Source organism: Clupea harengus, chromosome 18 (assembly GCF_900700415.2).
Source record: "Clupea harengus chromosome 18, Ch_v2.0.2, whole genome shotgun sequence".
In the NCBI taxonomy this organism is placed as follows: Eukaryota; Metazoa; Chordata; class Actinopteri; order Clupeiformes; family Clupeidae; genus Clupea; species Clupea harengus.
In genome coordinates, this window is record NC_045169.1 from 3595588 (window position 1) to 3623525 (window position 27938).

The 27938-nt window shown below is 44.9% G+C and overlaps 1 protein-coding gene across 1 annotated transcript; it reads right to left on the minus strand.

Moving 5' to 3' along the window:
* Positions 1–11110: 11110 nt before the first annotated feature.
* Positions 11111–13493, minus strand: LOC105895494 (apelin receptor B-like). Its single transcript, XM_012822127.3, is given in 2 exon segments — positions 11111–12384; positions 12386–13493. Coding segments are annotated over 2 exon segments (1062 nt in total). The 5' UTR covers positions 13304–13493; the 3' UTR covers positions 11111–12240.
* Between the last annotated feature and the right edge of the window lie 14445 nt (positions 13494–27938).

Sequence of the window (27938 nt, forward strand, 5' to 3'; positions counted from 1 at the left end):
AATAAGAGGAACTTCGTCCTGCCGCAAAAAACTCGTGTAAATACAAACCCCTATATCACTTTAGTTCCGCAATACTTAAATTCCATGATTTACCTACAGGTGTCGCAATTTCCTTATTTTTCACCTGTGAATTAATTCATTGAGATCCGTCGTGTTGATCCTCATCATGAAGTTGTTTGATTAGATATGTCACAATTAAGTTTAATTAAACTTTGTCTACCATAGGGTAGTTTTATTTTTTATCAAGAAGAAGCTTATCTGGGAATGGATAAGGTAAACGATTGGGAACAGGACTTGGAATTTAAATGGTTCTGTTATTGAACAAATATCATGCAAAACACTGATTGATTGGCCTGAACCAGCTGGGGGCCCCAAACACCCTCTGTCTTTCACAGAAAGTGAGGCCCTCAAAGTCCCTTCAGTGTTGCAATACATGGCAGTGCAATATAAGTAACCCATGATTCCCTGAAAATATGTAATGCGAAATAATTGACTTTATTTATTTATATAATAATAATAATAATAATAATAATACAATTCATTAAAAAAACACAGTTTGGTTGTATTTTCAAAGTAGGTTGACTTCCCAAACACCTATTTGTGCCACCAATTTATACTCTATATGAACACATACACACACACACACACACACACACACACACACACACACTCACTCACAGCCAGGCTTGGTGTGTAATGGAATACATGGAACCGTGTTATGTAATTAGGATGCAAAAAAAGTGTAACTGTATTACGGTACAGTTACAAAAAAAAAGACGTAATTTTTCATTACCATGAAAAGAGTGAGACGCAGTGTGTGCCAGTGCTGTGTCAGTGCTTTTCACTGAGACAAACCCCATCCTGTTTTGCCACCTTTTAATACCACACCAAAACCTCACAGCCACCAAAGAAAAACACCTACTCACCACTTTTAAACCATAGCATTTCATACATGTCATGTGTAGGCTACAGTACATTTGTGGCACCCAGAGATGGGTTGTGGAAGTTTAGGGGACTTCCCTAAAAGAGTGGAAAGCTGAAAATAATCAGGTTGTCCTTGCGCAAAAACACATAATGATCCTGATCAGCCTTTCTATTCTGCTAGGAAAGCTGATAGGGTTACCCACACTCCATCAACACCATGTTCACAGATTGCCCCAGATTGCCCCTTTCATTCGCAAGTGTTTAATACATGCAGCAGTTAATTACAAATGCAGAAAGTATGTCATCTGAAAAAGCTGGTGTGTGCCCTTTTAGGAGGGGTTTGTGGATAGCACAACCACTTCCTGAAATGTGTGGGGCACACACACACACAAACACACACACACACACACACACACACACACACAGATAACAGCGTAATTACTATATTGTCATAGCTATGTGTTAGACAACAAACTGAACTAAATACTAAATATGTAAAGCTATTTTTATGTGCCACTGTATTGATTGGAATGTCAGGATATCCTTTTTGTGCCCAAATGCAGCATTTCACCGAGATATTTTACTAGTGAATCACACATAATTTGCGACAACACAGAAGAACTATTGAAAATAAAAATAAACCGGTCATCCCCCACTTTTCTTACCCGTAGTTGAATACTCTCTCACTGTCAACAGCTTTAAAAATAAATACCTTGCATAATTTTACACTTTTTGCCCAATCCCTTTTGCAATATAGCGTAGGCCTGCTGGGCGGAAATGTGAACTAGTTCAGTTTGTTGCCCTGAAGGAAAATGGGCATGAGGGCCGTGTGGTTGTGGTTTGATGTGTGCATATATGTCACGCCAGCGCTGAACTCTGCTCCTGCCACGCCCCCTTCGACTTCAACTCACGCATCTCCGTCTCATTCACAATCACCGGAGTACTAATCACGAAACACCTGTCACCTCTCTACTTAAACCCTTCACTCTGTGTCTGACCCCGCATCATCATAAGATGGCTTTCACTTAAGCGTATTCTGTAAGTCAACAGCCCAATGTAACCTTAGAAAAGAAAATGGGAAAACCAAGTTTTAAGAATTAAACCTGCCCTCTGCTCAGTGCTTTAACCTTAGCTAACTGGATGTCTGTGTAGACGTTAGCAGTGTTGGTCTTGCCTGTAAATGCTTCATGACATTTGACGTGGAGTCCTTGGACAACGACAGTATTTTCATCGTGAGGAGCCATAAGGTGCACTGTTATGTTCTTCCCACTTTCAGCTTCGAGGACAAAATAGTGTTGATATTTCCAGCCAGGGAAAGCATTTTTTTTAACTCGAGGTCAGAATCAGAATCTGCCAAGTAAGTTTACGCCTACCAGGTCATCATATGGACTTGTAGTTTTGTCTGTTGTCTTCTCGCGCATGTGGATGATAGTATAATGTTCTGCATTTTAAAATCTATTTGTAATCCTGTTAATAATCCAAATTTGTGCTAAAAGTATCTGTAATCTAATTACGTCTTTTACACTCCATCAACACCATGTTCACAGATTGCCCCAGATTGCCCCTTTCATTCGCAAGTGTTTAATACATGCAGCAGTTAATTACATCAGTGCCCACTGAATCTAAGGTCATGGACCTTTGATACTGTCAGCAGAGCATCTGTCGGGGCCTTTCAACTGGGCACCTGTCAGGAAGGGGAGGCTGGCTGCGTGAGCGGCTGTTTATGTCTGTGTGTGGCTGTGGACTGTTGTTGCAGGCCAGGAATGTTGTTGCACTAACAGCATCCAAATGTAGCAATGCAGCAAAAGTGAATAACGAGTTCCTCTCCCTCTCTCACACATTCCTCTGCAGCACCACCTCTCTCTCTCTCTCTGTGTTGCTGGCCTCGGGGTCAAAGGTCAGCTAGCCAACGGGTAAGGTATGAAGTCTCTCAGGGGCTGAATGCAACATGCACATTACATTTCTTAAATTAGCAAAACACTTTTATCAGAAGTAGCAGACGTACTCTTCGTCATTGTACTGTAATTGGGAATTGATCCCATAATCTACGAATGGACTCCTGTTAATTCCTTGCCGTTTTTGCCGAATTAACCGCCAGGGTTTCATTTAACATGAACAAGAGAGGAAAACATAACCCTGTATTCCATCCTCATATTAACTTTCATTCTGTTAGTATGTTTAATATAAACTATAAGATAAACTAACGGGCACGATTTCTTTTAAGATCACATAAGGGGCATACTAGAAAAAGGGACATACCAGATCAAGTGAATGTTTGAAAGGGCATATATTTATCTCAGAGGAAAGATATTTCACTCTTCTTCGTGCCAGTGATTCAAATCCCCAAATCGAAGGATGAGACGCAGAATGCACATTGAGTAAAGATTCTACTCCTGTAGGTTTGTTGCACGGGAAACCTTGGAATTATGCCATCAGGCCTATCATTTGTAGTGTTTTGGCGGTAAGATGTCACTGATACAAACAAGCACTAATACAGCCTCGGGCAAGCCTTTCACGAGTAAACCTCCCACCCAGGGGCGTAACTATAGGGGGTGCAGCCCGTAGCCGGGGCCAATAGACATATTGATGTCTAAATTGACGCACCCCCCCCCCCCCGCCTAAACTGCGTCTGACAGAAGTCTATGATTCAAATTTCGCCAGTCAAATACGGATGTGTTCAGAGAAGTACTGGTTTTACATTGCTAAGAGTGTCTAATGTTATATATCCGATTGAAAAGGTAAACTTATATCCATCATGGTAGGTATTATTTGTGGGAAAAATAGTAACAATCTATAACAAAATGATATGCTTATCTAACATACACTATAGGAACTATTAAAAAACGATTCAATGAAATGAATAAGTTCTTATTTTTCTTAGTTTTTTTTTTGTCATTCTGATTTGCAATGATTACTGGGTAATATCTATGTTATTGTCCAATGTCAAGTCTCTATTTGATCATGTGACGAGACGATACGATATAGCTAGTTTAGGCGCAAAATCTGAACGTCAAGACCGACAAGCTGACTGAGCACAGGCAGAGGCACAGCACACCTGCAAGATGCCTTTCAAACATAAAAGTGGTGATGCATGATTTGCTTTTTCAATGGACAGGATAGCCAGACCATTCAGCCTCTCCTGCTCATCAGGTAGGTCTGAATGAGTTTCAATTTGTAAAAGGGTCGCTCGGCTGTTGCCACAGTCAGAAAGAATAGCAGGGCAGTGCACACTGAGTGATAATCCATAATCAGCATCTTGGCAAATTGAGAGACTGCGGACTGCTGAGCAATCTCTGCTCTAAAGCAGGCCCTGAATGATAGGAGTTGTGAACCAAACGTTATTTCTATGTCCCTGTTCTAGTGGTCAGACAGACGTTTTGCCTGGTCATATAGCTCATCATTGCCTGCGAGCTAATGACCACTACAACAGGGACATAGCAATAATGTTTCCTGCACACACACAATCACACACCCAGCATGCAACACCATAGATCTATATATGTGTATGTGCAACACTACTGATACCACTGATGTTCCCACCCCATCCAATGTTCTGTTCTGTTTATTTCTACAATATAATTGACTGTATCTTGTGGTGAGGGCTCGCTAGTCAGGCCCTTTCTGGTGAAGGTGTTTAGGCTGACATTTCGAAAATAATTTTTCTATGAAGCAAGACAACAAGTTTAAGTACGATAAAGATCTTAAGCTCGCAAGTGGAACATTAATTCTGCATTAAAAGCACTTTCACAACCACTCCACCCCTGTGCACCTGCTGTTATCATAGTATGGACCTGCTTAACCTCAGCTGGGGCTGGGTTTGGACTATAAGACTGTTTTACTGACTGAAGTATCTCTTGCACATCATTCCTGCTGGCAGATTCTGAACCCTGTCCCCAGCCAACCCCCGCTCTAGGATTTGACCCATTCAAACTCTACGCAAAACACACACACACACGCACGCACGCACGCACGCACACACACACACACGCACACACACACACGCACGCACGCACACACATACACACACACACACACACACAGACACCTGACCATCTATCTGTCTGCCTGTTCATCACTTCTCCAAGGGCCTGAATGGGCCCAGCTGAGAAAGCAGCAGTGACAGAGGTCTTTATTTCACTTTGTGACAGCACTGCAGAGGAGAGTGCAGGGGGAACGGGTGGACAGAGAGAGAGAGCGAAAGAGAGAGAGAGAGAGAGAGGGAGGGAGAGAGAGAGAACCTCCACACAATAAGGAGGATAGAGGGAGCCATGAAGGAGTGCTTTGTGTTCCATCGCTGCTCTGGGAGATCCGGTGGAGCCCCGTCCTCAGCCCCCCTCCATCGGCCACCAGCGGAAGCAACGTGCTCCTCCTGATAATGTCCCACACTTGGACATTCAGGCAGGATCAGAGGTGATGATGGCCCAAAGATAAAGAGAGCCTGTGTCCCAGTATGGGTGCTATACTAAAGGTGCGTGCCTTTGGCCGCCCCCCCACCACTCCACACACACACACACACACACACACACACACACACACACACGCACACACACACACACACACACACACACACACGCACACGCACACACGCACACACATGTTACACGTGTTTATTGGGAGACTAAAGACTTGCATCCCTGATAGATTCTTCAGATGGGGGTGTGTATTTCAAGCATGTGCATACATTGTTTAGGGTGTGTGAGCATAACTAAATGTTGACTGAGACAAACCACATCCTGTTTTACTCACCACTTTTAAACCACTGTTTTACTCTACTTCATAGACGTCATGTGTAGGCTACAGTACATTTGTGGCTACCAGAGATGGGGTGTGGGGAGTTTAGGGGACTTCCCTAAAAGAGTAGAAAGCTGAACATTATTTTTTCCCCCCTAAAGAAAGAATTTAGTTTTCTGAATGAAACATCAGTATTCTGTTGTACCCCTCATGACATTTGTGTTCTGCATAATCAGGTTGTCCTTGAACAAAAACACATAATGATCCTGATTAGAAAGTGTTTATGTAGGTAGCTGGGGTTTGTTTTAGTGTGTGGAAGCACACCCGTGAAAGTGTTTAATGTGTGTGTGTGTGTGTGTGTGTGTGTTTATGTGCACGTGTGCATGCATGGGAGTGTGTGTGTGTGTGTGTGTACGTGTGTTTATGTGCACGTGTGCATGCATGGGAGTGTGTGTGTGTGTGTGTGTGTGTGTGTGTTTATGTGCACGTGTGCATGCATGAGTGTGTGTGTGTGTGAGTGTGTGTGTGTGTGTGTGTGTGTGTGTGTGTGTGTGTGTGTGTGTGTGTGTATGTTTGTCTTGTTTAAGACCCAGCTTCTGCCCTTTGGCCCTAATTTCCCTCCGGGCAGGAACTGCATCTTCCATGTCCGCTACCGCTTGTCCGTGTTTGGGGCAGGGCTGGCCTGGAGTGTGTGTGTGTGTGTGTGTTTGGGGCAGGGCTGGCCTGGAGTGTGTGTGTGTGTGTTTGGGGCAGGGCTGGCCTGGAGTGTGTGTGTGTGTGTGTTTGTGTGTGGTGGTGGTGGTGGTTAGCGTGGGTGTGATGTGTGAAGGAGCGACGGTATCCCGTGCCTCCCCGCCGCCTTATCAGATGGGCCTCAGTGAACAAACGGCCCCGTCGAGGGTCAGGAGGGGGGCTGTCAGAGGTCCCGCTCTAGAGGGGGGGAGGGCCAGAGCTGCGCCACTGACAGACAGGATATCCCTGGACAGGAACCTCCTCGCACGGGCCCCTCTGGGCTCCTATCCTGCCTGCTCCCCGGCTCCCCAACCCTACTCCTCGGACGCTCCTGGAGAGCGGGTGAGGAGAGATGAGATGGAGGAGGGTGGAGGGAGGAGGGTGGAGGTTGGGGTTGATCAGCAGTGGCAGGAAGACATCAGAGTTGAAGACGTCTGAGGTTCTGGCCAGAGCTCCAAAGGCCAGCCGCACCCGCCATTGTCCTGGTTAAGAAGCCACACCGCCACACTAATACACAAAATGGCCTATTTTTTTCTGTTTGCTGATTTATGAGGGCAAGGAGACTGACATTCCTTATTCAGCATCTTGACCTCTACAGACACAATAGATGATAAATGTTCAAACACGGAGGGAATTTTGACATGGAACTGGAACATGGATGCATCTGGCCTGTATGAAGTCATATGTTGAATTAAACTGTATGACACACATTTTGGCCAATACGTTCAATAAATAACACTTACGTTTGTAGCTAGTGTCTAACAAGAAAACACACAAATATTTTGTCATGTCTGAGAAGAAAAGCTGTGAAATGAACCATCTGTCTGAACATGAACATTGTTGCAAGAATGTATCCAAGTCTGATGTCTGTCAGCACTGAGTGGTGACAGGTATTTTCAGACAAAATACCACGAGACATTTGATCGTCTCAAACTGGCAACAACCGGCTCCTGGAGCTAAACACCAGGAGCCTGTGGCCCCCAAACCCCCCCCACCCCCAGAGCCCACTCCCGCATGCCCTGAGCTGGCTGACAGTTAAGGCAGGGAGCGGGAGGGCCAAGTGCCTGCTCATGAATGGCTCTGGCTGTTCTTAATGACACTGGAGATGGCTTGTTTTGACTTCTATTGATATTCCCAGCACTGAGCACAGGCAGGGCTCACACCTCAATGCCTAAACCGCCCGGTGCTTTAGCGACAATAACAAAAGATTTCCCCCTGAAAAAAACACGCCCGCACATGAAGAAAGGCATCTTCCACCCATCATCTGTGGTAGAGGGATGTACACATTAAAGAGTGATAATCATGGCATTCAGCATACAGGTGTGGCTACTGTGCATTCGAATCAAGAATGTCCTCTAGGCAGTAAACCATTCAGAACAGTTTTATAGTCAGTACTTTACTATCCTTAGCAATCATACATCCCCATGTATGTTTGGGATTCCCTGTGAATAGTGTGCATTAGTCCAGGGTGAATTGGTTACCAAAGGGGTATGTGTCTTCAAGTGTCCTTTGTCATGCCTTGCTAATTTGTAGGCTCAAGGCACATTTGGGTTAATGTCTGCCTGTGGCCTGACTAATGGAGAGATGTGGATGGCACGCCAGCAGAGCTCATAGTTGGGTAAACAAAAGCCAGAAAAACAAGGATTTATTGAACGGAGAATGGAATGAGGTGATACATACTAACACAATAAATTCAAAGACTGGCAACGGTTCATGTGTAAAGTGATACTCGCCCCGTGTTTCTGAGTTTTGTCTTACACAAGGAGGCCCCGTTTTTCACTTTTTAGAGACCTCTTTATTGCCTGACCCTGCAGGACGTGATAAAGCGGCCAACATGAAAGGGCAGTTTAACCTGGTGTGAAACGCCAGCCAGCTCGAGTCAGGGGGCCCCTGATCAAAAGTCACAATATACGTGGACAGTGTTACAGTTGTCACCTGAAAGGCTCCTGGAAGGAGAGAGGCTGTCTGGGGCCAGCTCCTGCAGCTTTGATGGGCCCTAATGGCCAAAGAAGCCGATGGGCCCCAAGTGGTTCAAGTGCACTCTAGACTTCAGAGGAACCTTGGGAACCTTTGTCTCACTCTCAAGTCTTACACCAGACACGGGGCCTCCATTTAACATGCGTGTTATGCTTAGATGTCCCCCTCAAAGTCTCTTCCCATGTCTGTGCCAGTGAAGGTGAGGGGTTTCTGGGGTTGATCCAGAATGGCAGGGAGGTATCAAGGGGAAAGTACCCCCGTGTCTGATGCGCCTACAGAAAGGCATGCCATTCATCACACACTGTGATCAACAAGGAATGTAAATGATCGTGTGTGCTAGAATCTGCTTTCCAGCTTCACACCGAAAAGCTGCAAGGGATTACTTTGGGCACCATAAAGGACAGGTGACACAAGATGGAGAATTTAAGAGAGTTTCGCTCTGGGTCCACATTTTGGTATCGACTTCTTTTGCAGTTCAAGTCTCACTTTGATGTCTGGCACACATGGCCTCGGCCTGAGAGGCACCGTGAAATCGTTCCAATGAGATTGGATTTCATCTTTAAATCTATTTGGACACTTTCGGAAACAAGCTCCTTTGAATGTCAAAATACCCATTCAGTGCTTTTTTGTATCAACTTCAGAACTTCATTTTCTTAGATTTTTGTTTTTGATTTTAGATACATTATAAATCCCCTGAGGGTAATTAAGACTCTGCACTTAACCCCTTAATGTCTCCTGCAGTAGTACATCTGGACTATATTTGTCATTAAATTTAGTTTAGTGTCTGGCTATGAAATTAGTAGTTGTGCTATTCAATCTAATTTGCTGGAATTTTTTTTTATTTGAATCATGCTAATGTGCCCAGAAATACCCAAGACAAAACATTTTAGTAAGAGTGCATAGGGGAGGAAGCACTTTTCTACCGCACAACTTTTTCACCTTGGCACAGCTATAAATTAAAACATTTTATAACTGTGTAGGGGGACTTTAGAGACCTTGTGCTTTCTGAAAAGTATGTAGGTTCTTGTCATGTTTTTGTTATCTTTGCAAATCGATATACACCAACTACATTTTAGTGCATAAAACACACTAGAGTTCGAATATTCTCACTTAATTTAGCGTTTTTCAATTAGAAAGACCTCAAATGTGCATCTGCTCGAGTAGAGAAAGACGTCATTCAAGGAGTGTGTGTGTGTGTGTGTGTGTGTGTGTGTGTGTGTGTGTGTGTGTATGATTTAGTTGCCATGGGTCAACTCAGCTGTGTTCAGTTCTCCGTCCACACTCCGTGTAAACAAGCCTAAATAAGCACAAAGGTGCTCCCTGAGACCACACACACACACACACACACACACACACACACACACACACACACACACACACACACACACACACACACACACACACACACACACACAAATTGAAACACAAGCACAAGGAATTCCCTCTTAACACCTCCATGTCCAACACATGCAAAACAAATGCACGCACATGTCGGTCACAGCTACAAGTTTGGTCTTTTCCACTCCTGGTTCTGTCTGTGTCAGTGCCTTATCTCTCTCTCTTTCTCTCTCTCTCTCTCTCTCTCTTTCTCTATTCCTTTCCCCTCTTTCTCTCCACACGCCAGACAACCATTCTGTCCACCCAGTAATCTCAGACACATTACGCCCCACACAGTCTGTCTTCTTTGTGTGTTGTTGCCTCAATGAGGTAATCTGCAGATTATGTCAAATAACTCCATATGCTTTGTTTATGGCCATTTGTTATTGAACGTTTTCCCCTAGGGTCTGCCTTCAGATGTGGCATTAATTGGCACTCACATCACCACATGTGGATTCTTGCCAATCTTTGGAATATCTCTTAGGTGCCAAAGGGATTGATTTAAACTCTAAATGCACTTGAAAGAAGTCTTGGTTCACACACACACACATATACACACACACACACACACACACACACACACACACACACACACACACACACACACACACACACACCCAGCACAGCACACTATTGCGGAGTGCTATCACATAGATATACATGGGTAGTCATTCAATTTCCTGGCTGGTTTACTGTGTCTGAATGCAACATCCCCGTGTGTGACAGCCTTATCAGAAAAGCCAAATATTGTCCCTCGACTCGAACCATGGCAAGCCAGTGGCCTCAGATTAGCTCCTCGTCTCCTTCAGTCCCCTCTGCAAGACCCTGATTAGATCCAACCAAAAGCTCATTAGTGCCAAAATGACTTAATCAAGCGAGCAGCTCTTTATGTGGCCAAGGGTGGCTTTATGCAGTCTATTTGTTTGCAAATGGCCTATTAGAATAAGTGATGGTCTTTACGCATAGAACTGGATCGCAAAATTAGTTCAAATTGAGATTAATTACAAGTTTGGATTAATTACATGAATTAAGTCAAATCAAGTTCAGACTAATTACAGTTCTTGTGCAGATAATGAATGGCTCGAATGCAATGAGAATTATTTGCTTTGTAACACGTGTACCCCAAGTTGGAGAACAGTGGTAGTATTGAGAGATACTAAGCTTAAGTTTTGAAGAGGTAAAGCACACTGTGACATGCATTTCCTGCGAGATTTCTTGCTTTGGTTGAGACAGGACTAGAGGACAATGAGAGCGAGAGTGACAGCCCTCCCCATTCTGGTAAACAGGAAATGAGAACATTTATGGAATGTTGAAACATAGGTTCAGGCGTTGGGTGTAAAGTCACAACAAAAGTCTCAGAACAATAAGGTGGTTTTTCTTCAAATGAAACATGTTTTATTTACAGATGAAAGCATATGAGAATTTTACACAGCTTTTTAAAAAAAAATATAGGCAAGACAAACTCATGACTTTCATGAATTCATGATCATTCACATAATTCATCTAGATTCTTGAGAAACACAAACACAGAGACATACACACTCACACACACACTTAGCCTCTCTCACACAAACACACACAAAACCTTCTCCACCAACTAATTGCCCCCCCACCCCCCCACCCCATCTCAGCGTTTATCAGCTGCCATCTGTCTGTCTGAAGGCCCCCCTCCTTGTACTTGTCTCACTTGCCCCCCTGAAAGATACTTTAATCAGCCTGCAACACCTCCTCTCCTCTTACCCCCCCACACCCTCCATCCTGCCTTCGCCCCACAGTACTAAGACACTTGGTCCTTGCTCATTTCTCATCAGCCCCGGCATGAAGAAGTGCTTGCCAAATATATAAAACAACAACCAATGAAATGCATGGCAAATTAAAGGTTACAGCAAAAACACATGGTGGGTGAAGCAAAAAAAAAAACTGCAGCCCCCCCCCCCCCTTGCTGTGTTGGACCACCCAACGAACTCCTGTGTCGCTCCAGGTACTCCATCTTAGTAACTACAGTGGATCCTCCTGGCATCTGCCAGACACACATCAATACTGCAGGAGTCCAGCCTCGGCCCCCACCCCCAGAGAAGCCTCAGATATATTCAGCTCTGCCCTCAAACGTCTGGAAAGCAGCTGTCAAGTTGGGGTGGGGTGGATGTGAGAGGGGGTGGGTTGGGGGGGGGGGGGGGGTATCAGGGGGGTAGTTTCACTCAGTCACAAATGTCTGTGTGGCATCTCTGAGAGCTGGGTCCTGGTCCCCCCCCCTCCCCGGATGCAAGCAGCATCACGCTAATCCGCCATAGCATTGCTCCCAGTAACACCCACACAAGTCTCACCAGTGAAGCCATGAACAAAGAGTCATTCTTATAATGCTCTCCAGCAGCTTCACACAAAGTGACGAAGGAACATGGTGTTCTGGCTCTGGCTCACCTCTCCCTTCAAAAGTTCTCCCTCAAGTCCTCCATCCCAGTCCTGTGAGAGGTCTGTTGTTTGCCTCCACCACGTCGTCTCTCATACCTTGGTGGCTAGAGACTGCTGCTCTGTCTTGTGCGACGAGAGCGAGCTGGCGGGGCTGGAGTGCAGGACCTTCTTCAGGTTGAGCAGGAAGTAGCACTGCGAGCGGAAGCGCTGGTCGAAGAAGGCGTAGAGGAAAGGGGTTGAGGCAGCTGTTGACGTAGGCCAGGCAGGTGGAGTACGGGTGGGCCAGCAGCAGGAAGCTGAGGAAGGTGCAGGAGGACGGCGCCAGGCCCAGGTAGGAGAGCGAGTCCATGCTCTTGACCACGTGGAAGGGGGTCCAGCAGGCGCCGAAGACCACCACCAGGATGGTGATGATCTTGAGCAGGCGCCGCTTACGCTTGTCCTCCTTGCGCAGGCTGTTGAAGTGGCGCGTCACCGTGCAGCCGATGAAGCCGTAGCACACCATCATGGCCAGCAGCGGCAGCAGGAAGCCCAGCACCGACGACGAGATGCCCAGGCCGGCGATCCACAGCGCCTGCGTGCTCTCGTTCCCCCCGGCCACCAGGCTGAAGTCCATGATGCAGGTGGTGGTGTTCTGCTCCTGGCGCGTGGTGCGGAACACCAGCGTGGGCGCCGCCAGCAGGCCCGACAGCAGCCAGATGATGGCCAGCGAGGCGTGCATGTGGCCGCGGGTGCGCAGCTGCGAGCTGGTCAGCGAGTGCACGATGGCCAGGTAGCGGTCGAAGCTGAGGCAGGTGAGGCAGAAGACGCTGGCGTACATGTTGAGCAGCACCACGTAGCTGCTGAGCTTGCACAGCGCCTCGCCAAACGGCCAGTGGTAGCCCAGCGCCGTGTACACGGCCCACAGGGGAAGGGTCACCACGAAGGTGAGGTCGGCGAGAGCCAGGTTGCCGATGTAGATGTCCGCAGCGCGCCGCTTGCCTTGGGCCCGCCACACGGTGAAGATGACCACGCCGTTCCCAGAGAGGCCCAGCATGAAGATGATCATGTACAGCATGGGAATGAGAGAATAGGACGGTTCCCACTCGTTGTAGTCACACATGGAGCCATTCTCATAGTAATCATCTTGATAGTAGTCGTCGGCGGAGTTATCCATTTTCTTCTGCTTGTTGAATTGAGATTCAGAAGTTCAGAAAAAATTTTAGTTTTTGATGAATGGTAAAAACTAAATAAAATGTCAATACATTTGGAAAAAGTCCGTTGAGCCGAATGGACTTGGAGCGTCTGTTTGGGTTCGCAGAATAGGAGCGTCTGTTTGTGTGCGTCACCTCAGGCGGTGGTTGCAGTCTGTCTCAGCCACCACACAGCCGGCCCTTTTAAACCCATGTGAATTCATACACCCCGCCCTATCCTCCCCCGCGAGCAACTCCCTTCAATACACTCCCACCTCGGATTATTCATGGCTGCACAGCCGTCTCACTAACGCGCCATTCTTCAGTCATTTCGCGGTCACTTCAGCGGAAATAATTTACATTTTTAATCTGCAACAAATACATTATTTTTATTTATTTCACTGTGTAAAATATACAGAAAATGTAATGTTTCTGTTAAGGTCCCTAAAACATTCCTAAACTAATACACGTCATATAGTCTTCAGTCTTATTCATTGCATTGAGGGAAACGAATGATACATTACAGTTACATGACATTAACGCTGTAGGCACGCTATGCTGTAGGCTACAAAATAATAGTCAGGTATAACTCCTGTATCTACTGTTGCTGTCAAAACAAGTCGGGGCAAAGTAGGGCAAAACCTCGGAGGAGTATTATAATTATAAAAGGGGTCTGTAGGTGAGAATGGTGGGCCATTAGACTATTAACAAACTGAAAGGACAGGGCCATTCTATGAACTGAAGTGCTGGACAAGTCAAAATAAACCATAGGAAATGTCTGAACATGTTCCTACCCGTCTACTCAAGCTTATCATTAATAGCCTAATATCTGTTTCTTGGAATGCACAACATGTTTTATTCACTTTCCCCAAGCTCAAGCCGTGGAGAAATAAATAGCAAATTCGCTATATTATTAAATCCTATTACAAACGTTACTGATTGCCAGCGTCTTTTAGATTGTATTGCCGGATAATAACGGCTGAGTGATTTAAAGTAATTGGTTTCTCGATAAGGCAGTTAAACTACATCGGTCTGTGATAACTCGGTTTCGTCCAGGACTACATTGTCATGGTGAGTAATATTAAGAGAAATCTTTCATAGTCTGCGTAATTAAATAAGAAAAATATGTCCGCACTAAAAATATAAAAAATGTTTCTTGTCGAAACTTCGGGCGCTGTTGTTACACTAAGGAATTTTGTGAACATGGCGACGTTAATTATTGGCAGCATCAGATTGGAAATACTATAGCCTTCTTTATGTTTTGGCTCAGAGTAAATAAACATCATCGTTTTGGTTAGGCACCATCATTTCAACATTTCAAGTAGGTAGACTGCCACAAATAAAACTGTAATTTGGGAGAGGATTTTTTTTTACCATATCACACGGGGACGCTTGTTAGCTTTATTTGTATTTTGTACCTGTTCTGTGGTTAAGTTGTCCCTCTATACATTGTAAAAACTGATGAAATAGAGAATCTGCAGCACAGAACAGCTGTTAAAGATATAGTAAATGACAAAGATTCACCCAATTTATATTTTTAGAGACATGCTGAGACAGGCAGAGTATGACCTGTGTATCCCTTGGCCAACTTTATTAAACATAACGTACCTGACTACCACTACGACTTATATACAGTAATGCATAATCAAAAATGCATTGCCTACATGCAACTGACAATAATGAACTTGAAACGTAACTGTGATGTACTTTATGGTACTGAGAAAGTACATTGGTATTTCTCCCCCACTAATCTTATCCTTAGGGAGCAAGATGACTCCCAATCCAAAAATTGCATGCTGCTTATTATCATGGCATGACAGTTTAACCTTCTATCTCCTTGACTGGATAATTGGAATCTCTAGCCTTGAAGGTTTTTGGAACAGTTTGGTTTAAGTATTCATGTTGCTGCAATTCATGGTCATGAAGCACTGGGGCATGTTAATGCATACCTTTATGTATATATACCTACATGTTGAAAGTTGTGAAGTACTTGAATCATTTTTATGAATTCTCTCCAACCCCCCCCTTTTTCGAGCCAACAACTCCTCTAAAAAGTATCTTAAAACTCAGAGTTAGCACTATGCCACACATTTACCAACTCTAGCTGTCCCGTGGGGCAGACAGGGGATGGTGACTGTGTGGCCTTGACTGGGGCTCAGTCTGGAGCAACTCTGTGAGGAGAAGTGGAGGTCCAGAGTTCCAGGAGATCTGGGCTCCTCCAGACGCAAGGCTTCACTTGGCACCTCCCTGCTCCATCTCTCAGCATGGAGGTGTCACTGGCGCCGAGGGCCGAGCCGCTCAGACACAACTATCCCCTCCCCCAATAACCCGATCCACACCCCCACCCTGCTCCCGTGTCCCCACTGACGGGTCTTGGGAGGGCTGCCCACAGCAAGGGGAGGTTTGTGGCACTTCCTTGGGTCCTTCCATGCTATTAAAAATCGCTGGGTACTCTGAAGATATGAGGTCAAGTAAGTTCCAAAAACAGCAATTTTGAGAAATGACAGCTGGCTGATATCAATGTAACTTGTCAGTGTAGACATTAGTTACTTTAATGAGGTCCTCCCTATTTTCTCTCAGTTTCATCCAACTCATGCTCTCTCTCTCTCTCTCTCTCTCGCTCTCTCTCTCCCTCCCTCTCTCTCTCCCTCCCCCTCTCTCTCCCTCTCTCTCTCTCTCTCTCTCTCTCTCTCTCTCTCTCTCTCTCTGTCCTTTTGGCAGCTTGAGCATGGAAAGTCAAAAGCTGGCTTCCCCTTGTTTTAACACTGACCCTATTTATACATGGGGGATTTTTTCCCCCTCTTTCTGTGCAGTACACGTAAGTGGGAGAGGATGTCCTGGACTGAGGTCTGCTTATCTAAAGCGAAATCACAGATCATCAACCCCTCCCCTCTCCCCCTCCTCTGTAATCACCTGGCAACTTTCCTTATCACCTCGCTCTATCTTATCACTGTCTTTAACATATCTTGACGCACTTGTAGTCACATTAGGGGGGAAAAAAAACAAAACAAATGGTCTTGATAGGCTCAAATTAAATTAGGGGAACCATGGTGTCAACTGAATCCGTCCCTGACACGTAGGCCTATGAATGCCTTCTAGTTTGTTCTGTGCTCACTTGTGGCAAGTCTTGTTTTTCCAACTGCTCCGTTTGCTTGCCTGTTCCAGGTTTACTACAGTGTCGCTGTAAGGAATTTATTTTTTTGCACCTGCGGTGTGCGTCTGTGCAGTAAACCACACACAGAGCATTCTGTGGCTCAGGTAAACAGAGAGTCATTTGATGAGGTGGGTTGCGTTCATCTCTAAAATGGCCACCAGAATGGGTGGTTACAATGGGTGCCGTTCAAGTCCGAGAAAAGGGCTCTAATCATCCCACACTCCTCTTCATCTTCAGCGGATTGGGTGGTTTTAGTAGAAAATAGTCCTTTAATTAGTAGGTAGTGTCAAATGGAGTGGCCCGTGGGTATGTCATGACTTGTGAGGCAAAAAAGACACTGGAAATGCGCATAGCTATCTGACAAGAATAACAATGAGTCAGTATGGAGGTAATAATTACTCATCATGCTTTCTGTCATGCACTGGAGGGCCAAGAACAAGTCAGAATCGCACACAGATGAAAACACTGAAAAAGAGTTAAATAGAGAGAGGAGAGAGAGAGAGAGGTAGGTAGCTCAAATGTATGTTGTTGGTTGAGTTTTTTTTTGTAACAAATGATGGCGTAGTCGAGTGTGTGAGGGGGGAGAAGGCTGTTTGAAGTGTGTCGCTCTCACACACACAGACCACAGGCGTGGCCCCCTGTTGGCCCGTCGACAGCTGGCTGTGCGGGGAGCTCTGATTTGTGAGTGGACTGACACCCAGCGCTGGTGTCAATCACACACCGCTACCGTGGCAACCTCGTCTGTGACCTGAACCAACTATCCTCCTTGAAGAACTGAAAAATGGATATAGTGCACAGATCATTAACTAACAATACAAACAGCCCATGTCATTACAGAGGAGCAGCTGGCGTCAGTGATGCTGAGTAGGGATAGCTTCTGAAGTTAAATACTTTTATATTTTAAAGTGAGATGCTGGTTTGATCCAATATCATGTGACTGAAAGAAAGTGTGATGTTTTGCATAAGAAATCGCACACATATATTACAAGGTATACAGTATCTTTTATACGACATATTTTTGTCCATATAGAAACATATAGTGTGAAATGAAGGAAAGTGAACAAGAGATCTCTCTCAATTTCTACTCAAACAAAAGTTATGACGTTTATGATTGCATAGCGTTCATGATAATCCAAGCCCAATCAAAATAAGGATTGAGATTAAAGTAATTATGTCTCATTTATGTTAAGACATACTTAACACTTACATGTGCCCTGTTTAGTCTGGGCAGGTGTCTTGAGGTAGCGCTACACAGATTCTCTGTCCGTCTCACTCACACCCACACTAATGTGGGTCCGCTTTCCTAATAACCAAGCTTCTCGTAGCCTGACTTTAACAAGTGGGCAGCAGTTGGCTGGCATGAGCATGCTAAACGCTACAGGCAGACTGTCTGAACGAGCTCACACCTCTGACTCCATTAAACCTACTCCTCACCAGATCCCTCAACACATCACTCTCATGGCCACGGCAACACTTGTTGTTGTTAGCAACCGTTCAAACCGATAGTTTCCGTAAAAGATCGTGTGCGCTAAGTGACACAAACATAAAAGTGGTTTATTTTCAGATGCAGTTGTTTTGAGACAATTAAAAAATTCAACTGACACAATGGATAATCTCCAATGATACGCACCCACACCCACCCACTCGTACAGACCCAAGGTCAGGGAGAGGGGAGGGGAGAGTTTCCAAATAGCTTCAGGCACAAGTGAGATGCCCCTTTGTCAGTGAAAACTACAGCTCACAACATCACTTTGATGATTCATAAAAAAAAAAAAAAACAGTATGAAGAAAAAGGGATGTAGGCAAAGTGGACAAACAAAAAAATCAAGCCCACACATAATTTCCGGATGGTTTCCCAGAGACGACCAGCTAATTATTTTGGCCAAACATCCCTGCCAGGACAAAGGCTCATCCTGTCTCTCCCTCTCTACTGTGGCCCTGACTTCACAAAGAGCCCCTAAATCCCTTATTTTAGTTTCTCTAGCTATGACTCTTTTGGTTTTTCAGAGCTCAGAGACAAAAAGGCACCATTTTGACCAGCTGGACTGAGGCTATGCACAGTCACTATCCACATCCTTTAAAGTAACTAAAGACAAATGCCTGAAATGTTGTCAGTCTGATGCCTATCCCCTTTGATTAACATGATGTGTGAAGGCATCTGGGCCTCAGTACATATCAAGGTGTCCTTGGTGGATGTAGGGTGATGTTTTCTTCACTCAGTCCTTAACTAGTCCCCTCTCAACTGCCCCCTTAGCCACCTGGCTAATATCAAAACAAACATCCCCCTCCCAATCTGTGTGTGCTTGGCCTAACGAGCTGTTGAAGCTAATCGGATGCTAATCAAGTTGGAGCATGGGTGACAGCCACGTTCTGACCATTTGTCAATGCACTCATCTTGTACCGTGCGTCTCTGTGTTTGTGTGTGTGTGTGTGTGTGTGTGTGTGTGTGTGTGTGTGTGTGTGTGTGTGTCTGGGTGTTTCCTTAGGCCTTGCTCCCTGACTTTCGGAAAACACAATCAGCACGGACTGCTTAGCTCTTTCCTTTTGCTGTCCAATTAGCCTGAGCTGAAAGACAGATTCCTTGTGCTGCCGTTGCCGGTTAGTCGCTGAAAGTGGCAACCATGTTTATCTAAGGGCCTCTTATCTCCCCCTCCCGTCACAAGACACACACACACACACACACAAACACACACACACACACACATACACACACACACACACACACACACACACACACACACACACACACACACACACACACACACACACACACACTGCGGGGCCAAGGGGTGGGCTGGGTGGTTTCCAATAGCGATTTTCTTTTGTTTGTTTGTTTGAGTCTTTCCTGTGTTTGAGGCAAACCAATGCATCAAATCAAGTTATGTTAAATATTTGCTGGTTCTGTACATACTTTACATTTCTGCGTCTGTATTTGTGAAAGCTGAGCAAGCACATTGCTGGCACTTTTCGGATGGATAGTTCACGATTTGTATTTTGCAAAGTATATATGATTTGTGTTTGTATTTTGCAGTGTCCAAAATTTATGAATTGTGTTTGTATTTCACAAAGTCCAAAAACAAACCTGGAAAAAGTGTTATGTCGACAAAACTACTAAACCATCTGTCACTAATTAAATATGATCTTACATTCCCTTTATATTCTACATTGTACAGAGTCCTTGCAGTGCAAGAATAAAGGTCAAAAGCTGTTTCTTTGACCTCGCACGGGAAGGTCACGTCCCTCTACTTTTTGCGGATGGACCAAAACAGTGGCTCGGGCAGGAAGTGCTATCTTGAGTTGCTGTTGGGCTCCTGACTGACGTAAAGGCGTCCGGCTGGAGTTCGTAAGCCAATCTGGGAAAGCCCTTTCATAGGGAGCAATCACTCTCTCTCCTGCTCTGCTGTCTTTTAAATTCAAAGTCAACAGGCTTCGCTGAGGTAAATATTTGTCCTTTCCCTAAACATCAGCTTACGCCGAGGGAAGTCCTGATCGGCCACTGTTAATGTTTGAGTAAAAATAGCCAACTCATAACAGGCTCACAAAGCAAGGTAGTACATCACCAAAACACCACACAAGGGGTGGGGGCTTGTGTATGTGTTTGTGTGTGTTTGTGTGTGTGTGTGTGTGTGTGTGTGTGTGTATGTGTAAATATAGTTTTGATGCTACAGGGAAAAGTGGACAACCCAGCCAGCTATTGTTACAAAGCGGGAAAGGAGATGAACTCAGGCGCACCAAATGCCACACAACCCCTCCTGCGGTATCCAAGAGGACAACGTCCTTCCTTCTATGCCACTTTGACGACCTACGGTTCCCCATGGGCTACTCAGGACCAGTGTCCTCCGCTGCGGGCAGCCACGATGGAGCCACCGGCCAACAGAGACCAGTTGGCCAGAGCAGGAAAGAGACCCAGCCTTTACAGGATATGTGTCAATCTGCTGGGGTCCAAGAACAGCGTGGGGGGTTTAAAAATGGTCCAGGGAGGTACAGTCATTGATCAGGCTTTTGTCTCTCTTCCTGAGGTGATTAGCTGTTATTCTCCACACCGCCCAAATCACTGCTGCACTCTTTTGAACAGACACGGCATATGCATAGATATTTTGCTCCTTGAACTTTCTGAGGTTTTTTGGAAACATTCTGAGGAACAGCATAGTAATGTCTTAAAACCTAAATACCTAACGCTAATATTTCAGATGCAAATGCACGCCGGACTGATTCAGAGTGTACAAACTGAGTTAATGTTAAGATGGTGATGAGGTTGAGGATAATAATGATGATGATGATGATGATGATGATGGGAAGCTTGCAGGACTGGGGTAAAGGTCACTAAACAGCCCTCCGCATACTGGAGTCCATCCTGTGTGACTGACCTACCACACAGCCCAGCACAGACACAATAACATCCCTGGGATTCATCCAGAGACCGAGGAGCTCCCCTTATCATGCTGTTCGTGTGCTGGGGATGTTTCGTCATGATGGAGTTCGACAAACTCACCAGTGAAAGTGGACTGTGGTCACGCTGGGATGCTTTGAAGAGAGTAGCTAGGTGCAGAAGTATCCCACTCATCTATAAATCAGTGGGGTTTCACACTATGTACACTGGTATTCTATCTGTGTTATATATTATGGGAGAGAAGGGTGTTAACTTGTATATACATGTGTGCATAGTTTTCATAGTTGTATTAAGGATTGCGGCAAAACATCAAGACCAGTTAACCTGGCGTGATAGTTGCAATTATTCAATTATTGTATTGTGGTAAAAAGCTATGCATCCGGCAAGCATAAAAATGGCATTTTAGTTTGATATACACATGTCGTCGTGTTAACATGAAAAAGACTAGATCGGAAGAACTCATAGTGGCCTGGAGGCTTGTCAAAAGCGTATTTGATCTCAGCTTTCTGTTTGCGAGGTCTTGTGGAAAAGAAACGCACACATCTATCTTAAAACCTCAAGGCTATTAAAAAAAACCTAAATCACATCACATGTCTATACAAAAACCTCTTTGCAGATGAGAGAAGTGCTTTCATAGTTGAAAAGTGCCTGATAAGGCAACTTGTTTCAACCGTTTTAGTTTTAGACATATTTGGAGTTTCAAAAGGAGTTTTAGACCTATTGGCCATTTTGTATCTGTGATGACACATTTAATATGTTTTTGGAGATGAACTGCAGTTTGTGAGAGATTTGTCATCATTCATATGGACTGGCTGAACCAGCAGACTGAGGCGGTGAGGCGGGAACGTGTCACCTCTTCACCTCTGTCCAGCCCGGAGAGCGCAAACAAGACCCGTCCAGGAAGGTGAACAGAGACACATAAATCTCTTGCACCGGAGCACATCCTCTGTCCATGTGTTTAAACAGAAGGAGAAGGAACAGCATTCTTCTATCTAATCACATCTATTCCTCTTTCTCATTCTCTCTCTCTCTCTCTCCCTCTCACACACACACACACATACAGAGACACACACACAAACACAAACGCAAACACGCAAACACACACACACACACATACACACACACACACACACACACACACACACACACACAAACACACACAGACACACACACGCAAACACACACACACATACACACACAAACACGCACAGACGCACACACACTCAAACACAGAAACACACACACAGACAGACACAGGGTCTCTCGTGAACTATATACTGTGCTGGTATTAGTGTGGCACCAACACGACAGCATTCCAGCATGTCTGGCCCATTGAGACATAACTCCTGCAGTCATAAACAATACCACCACCTCCACTGTTTAAAATAAGCCCCAGTGCCAGTGTGCTTCCTCATCCTGTATGAAAACAGCCAGTGTCGCTCCATCTCCGCGGGAGGTCAGGGCCTGGGCCATCTGGGCCAGATGAGTAGACCAGCATGGCCCTCTCTGTTTCACACAGGTGAGGATGGCGGTACTCATAACCACGACTGGAAGGTAATGAATCACTTTGCAGATGCAGGTGTAATGCAATGCACACACGCGACGCATGTTCAAGTTGCACACAGGAAAAGATGTCTCCTCTCCAACACACTATTTAATCATAGACCTCTGCATGCCCCCCCACCCCCCACCCCACCCCTCCCCCTACTCTGGCTTTGGGCCCAGTGTCGTCTGTAACCTTTGACCCCCCCCTGACAGCAGGCCTGGCTGTGATACATGAGCTGCTCCTTCTTCTTCTTCTTCTTCCCTTATCTTCCTTCTTGTTATTCTTATAATTAAAAATTTAATGATTTATGACAAATGAATCACTACATTAAAAAGACATATGCATCTCTGCAGAATGCAACAGATACATTTCATGGTTGCATAGCAACACTGAGAGACAGGCCTGAAATGACGCACAGTGGTCTTAAGTCCCGTAGTGAAGAACAAGCCCGCCTTTTGTAACCAGGATTAGTATTCGGTTATGGTTGTTAAGGGTATGGTTGCGGTCAGTTAACCACATCTCCAATTTTCTCAAAATTTGAAAGGCATGCCCTTTGAACATATGCCTAATTCAATGAGAAAATGGTTCATAGGACAAAGATGGCGCCTGTCTTGTTAGCTGAACTAGTTAGCCAACTAACTCTTTGAAAATGTTCTATCAGATATAGTCAGTTTGCCATAGTCAGTGACATACTTGCTTACTGTGGATTCAATGGAGGGAGAGGTTAAAGTCTTGGCCGTTAAATCTCAGGCAGGGGGAAACTTCCTCTGGTAGCATGAGAGTTAACTGACCCTTTTAGTTATCCCCCTCGTACAATACACTCTACAAATGCTGTGTTAATGTTAGCCAAATCATCATTCAAGCACAAATGACTAATTAGTAGTAAAAGTAGTAATTTAATATAAAATGTCCAACTCTCTGTTGATAATGAGTTCAGGACATAAGTGGAAGTGAGGTAAATGTCTTAAGTCTTACCCTACACTGTAATTTAGGTCTAGCGTGCCAATTTCGGTTCAGTTCAGTTCACAAGAATTTCTGCTTGCAGCTATAGTTCTGTTATGTAGTTCAGCACAGGTGGTCTGCTGAGTTTAATATAAGCTATTGTTTCTTGCAGCATGTGCCAAAGGAATGAGAGCTTTTATGACTATGACTATTAAAAGTAATTACATAATTACTGCAGTACAGTACATTACGGTAGTTTTGTGTGGATATGTGCAATTAAGTAGGAGTGGGCAATTTTCTTCCCACACTGACTTTTTCATTTATTATAAGCTTCTGTTTTGAATTGCACACACAATTCATTGTTTGGTGTTGAATACGTTCTGTGAAGCCACTTAGGAAACAATTTCATAATAAACATAGTGAGATGCGTTTGAAAGAATTTAGAGTCTTTAGAGGCAGAATATTTCACCAGTGCATTTGCAGTGCGGTGAACACAACTATATTAAAACCCTCTATACCTCCACTTCTTAGGGATTGAGAATGTATTAAAAGCACATAACAAATCTGAAAATGACTCTTCAGAGGCTGCCAACCCCACATAGAGCAGCACTACACATGGGTTGAGCACACTGCCTGGGCATAGTCTGTGAAACTGCAGGTGGTGTGTGTGGCAGGCTGCCAGAAGTAATGGAAGAGATAACCTTCGCTTAAGAGCCCAGCCGAAACAGGAGATGGCCCAGTGGAGAATTATGGCGTTTTACTGAAGTCTGTGCTTTTTAAGTGGAGTGGTATCATATGACTCTAAAATTCACGCTTTCTAACGCAAGGTCTTAGACAAATTACACACACACATACACACACTACACACACAACCACACACACACACACACACACACACACACACACACACACACACACAACCACACACCACACACACACACACACACACACACGTGCGTGCAGTGTAAATGTAACACCCATGAATGCTCCAGTCGAGCACAATGAGCTATTGTGCCCCAAGGCTTGGAGGTTCCGTTGCTAGTATGGTTAAGCAATCAGTCCATTTTTGAGCTGATCCCAGTGGCTTCTCATTTTTTAAACCTGTCACTATCTGTGTGTGTCAGTGTGACTCACACATAGCCAGACGCCAATGCAGATGCACACAGACACACACACACACACGGGCATGACATCACACAGTCCGCTCATTGTTTCGGCTTTTGAAGTTGCACAATATGACTTTGGCGGCGGGAGAGTTGTTGTGTGTTGTAGATGTTTTTAGAGTGACATCTTTTTCTTTGAGAGAGGCAAAACTATTTTGAGACACCCCACCGTGTCTGCACAAGGACGCTCAAGAAAAAAGCTCATCCACTTTTCCAAATTTCCACTGGGTCTCCTATCACTGACAGCTCTTGCCTTTATCTCTTTCTCAGCTCAGCCAGGACTTCCCAAGACCCTGCTTTTCCACAGTAGCAGGCGAGAGCATCCCCAGAGAAGAGTACATACACGATTCCCCATGATCTAATTAATTGTACCCACAGTAAAAGAATTAGCATTGGATTGTGAATGTTAATGCACATTACTGTCAATACAATTGTAACAGTGTGAATAATGTGCTAATATTATACTGCTCAGAATACATTTAATAATACACTATTTGTGTGTGTATATATTTATTGTGTGTATGTATGTAAGTATGTGTGTTTGTGTATATTTATATTTATTGTGTGTTTATGTGTGTGTGTGTGTGTATACACGAAAGAGAGAGAGCACATGCAAGAGAGAGAGAGCGAGAGAGCGAGATAGAGAGAGAGTGAGAGAGAGAGAGAGAGAGAGAGGAGGATGAGTGTGAGGGAGTGAGTGTGTGTGTTTGTGTGTCCTGCTCCAGAGCCCCAGATATCCTCATGGCTGAGGAGAGTGAGCTCGTCTGCAACGGGAAGAGAGGAGACAGCGGGGACCTGCGCTCACAATGCCAGGAAGTGACTGCAGATTGCACCCAGATTGAAGGAAAAACACTCTCCTCAGATAAAAACCAAACAAGCCTCCTCAGTGACCTGACTTAGACTGCGCACACACACGCTCACACACACGCTCACACACACACACACACACACACACACACACACACACACACACACACTGAAGACAGTCAAGTGGGCATTCAGTTCCTGAGAAAACATACAGTAAACATAATCAAATGCGACGACAACAACAAGAACAATATCCATATAAATCGCTTAATCTTATTATCCATCTCTAACTATAAAAGTGCTTCTCAAATTCAGCACAGCCTAAAAAAAACCAGTCTGTATGACACACATGGTGAGATTTTAAGATGGCTGAGAGGGATTAGAACTGTGTAATCTCTTTAAAAGGCTAATTAGAAAAGATCCATGTTTGGAGTATTTACAGTAGATAAGATATACTGCACCGCGTCTGTGTTCATTTAGTTGTTTGTTTTTTGTGGTTGGACATGGTTGGCATCTCAATACTGTATATGTCGTACACTGAATTATTTACATATTTTATACAATGCAAAACACAGTTAAGCCTTAAGACTACATGAAATAAAAACTAAGACGCCATATAATGTTTTTTCTCTCAATTCTCATGAAATGGGGGGAAGTCTCTCCTGCCCTCCCAGAGACCCTCTTTGCCAGGCTTTTAAAAACGGCTATAATTTTAGTCTCTTAATCATTAGAGGCTCTTAATATTCTAATACTTTTGTGCTGTATGGCATACTCTAAGGAGCGGACATGACAATGGACCTCTCAAGGTAAATACAAGGTTTTAAATAGTAACCGCATGCAGGGAAGAATGGTCCAAGAGTCCCTTCTCACAAAGTCATCCTGTGTTGAGGCTCTTCCTGTGCCGCAGCCCTACTAAAAGCATCTGTTTGACCTTTCAACCCAAGACTGTATCAAGCAGCTTCCTGTCCAACACATACATACGCGTGCAGGCTACTGGAGTTTTCCATGTCAGTGATGGACACACACACACACACACACACACACACACACACACACACACACACACACACACACACACACGCAACAATCAACTTGGGTCTTCAGTCAAAACAACAAAAACATGCAGATGGACTCTGTTTATCTGATGGGAATTATTTCATCAAATGAGAATAATGGCTTCATCTGTCCCTTCCTGTCCCCTCTTGAGTGACCGAGGTCAACAAAGGGGGTTTCAAAATTATTAATCACGATAGACACACAATGACATGCTTTCAAACCTCAGGCTAAAGGGACATCAGGCACACTGGAGTTAGACACTATGTTCGAAGGCCAAGTGCACCAAGAAACAAGACAACCAACCCACGTCCATCCAAAAGGGTCGTGTCTACACAGGATCTTATCATTCAGTGGTCAGCAGACATCTTCCAGGATTCTCAAAGAACTTTAAAGTTAATGAAGGCATGTCCAATGCTACTTTAACATCTGCAACAAAGCTCTAACTATACCTTTCCAAAATATACATGCTTATCGTTGGGATGTTTATCTATTGAAATGCTAATTAAGGAATGTAAATGAATACAGGTGAGCATGGGAGTGTATTTTGTTGATTATGTAGTGAAGAATGTTCTTCATCCAGATTAAATCAAGTGCTAATCAGGTCATTTCAGTGCAACATCAAGCACCTTTTTTCCATTGACACTTTGAGTTTGGCACTGGTGTCCCCCTCTCTGCCAGCAGCCTACGGAATGGATCAGGATGCGGGTAGGAGGTTTAAGACCCTCCGCGAGGAAGGGGGGTTCGCGGTGTTGCAGTCCAGCAAAGAGGTTTTGGAGGGGCCCAAAAGCCTCTTATGGTGCAAAATAATCCTGCAGACAGCCGATGCATATGTCTCCAGGAGCTCATCGATGCCTTCAGACTGCTTCTCTTTCAGGCACAGACAACCCCCCCCCTTCAAAATAACAACATGAAGAAAACAGCGGCCATTAATGTATTTCAGTTCATATCAATATGTGATGATAACGCAATCATAAAAACTACAGCCAAATCCTTGGCTGAGAAGTAAGTCTGTGACTAAGGGTGACCAGTAAAGACTTTAAACTTAAAACTTAGACTTAGAATTACCATCACACATTAACCTATCCAAATAGCAGTGAGTTGAGGCCAGTCTGTTACCCACTGGGCCCTGTGCCGTGCCCCTGTGCCGTGCCCCTGTGCCCTTGTGCCCCTGTACGGTATGTCTGGCCGGAGAGAGAAAGGGGGCCCGAGTCGAAGTCACCTGTTGAGGATTTTCTCCAGGCTCCTATTACCAAGGACGTGATGCCATTTCGCCCCCGGTGTTTTCTGGGAACGCTCGGCTTTTTGAGTTTGACACTGGAAACAGGATCTGCTGAAAGAGGGGGCCTGGGTCGGAATTTCTCACAATTAAGGGCCTGGGACTGCGTGGGCCGACACAAACACAGGAGAGCAGGGACAGACAGGGAGCGAAGACTGAGGAGGGGGGGGGGGTGGGGGCGGGGGATATGCTGGACGGGTGTTGCTTACTGGCTCCTGTAATAGATAGAGGGAGAGAGTGAGTGTGAGATAGTGGCAAACTGTGTGTGTGTGTGTGTGTGTGTGT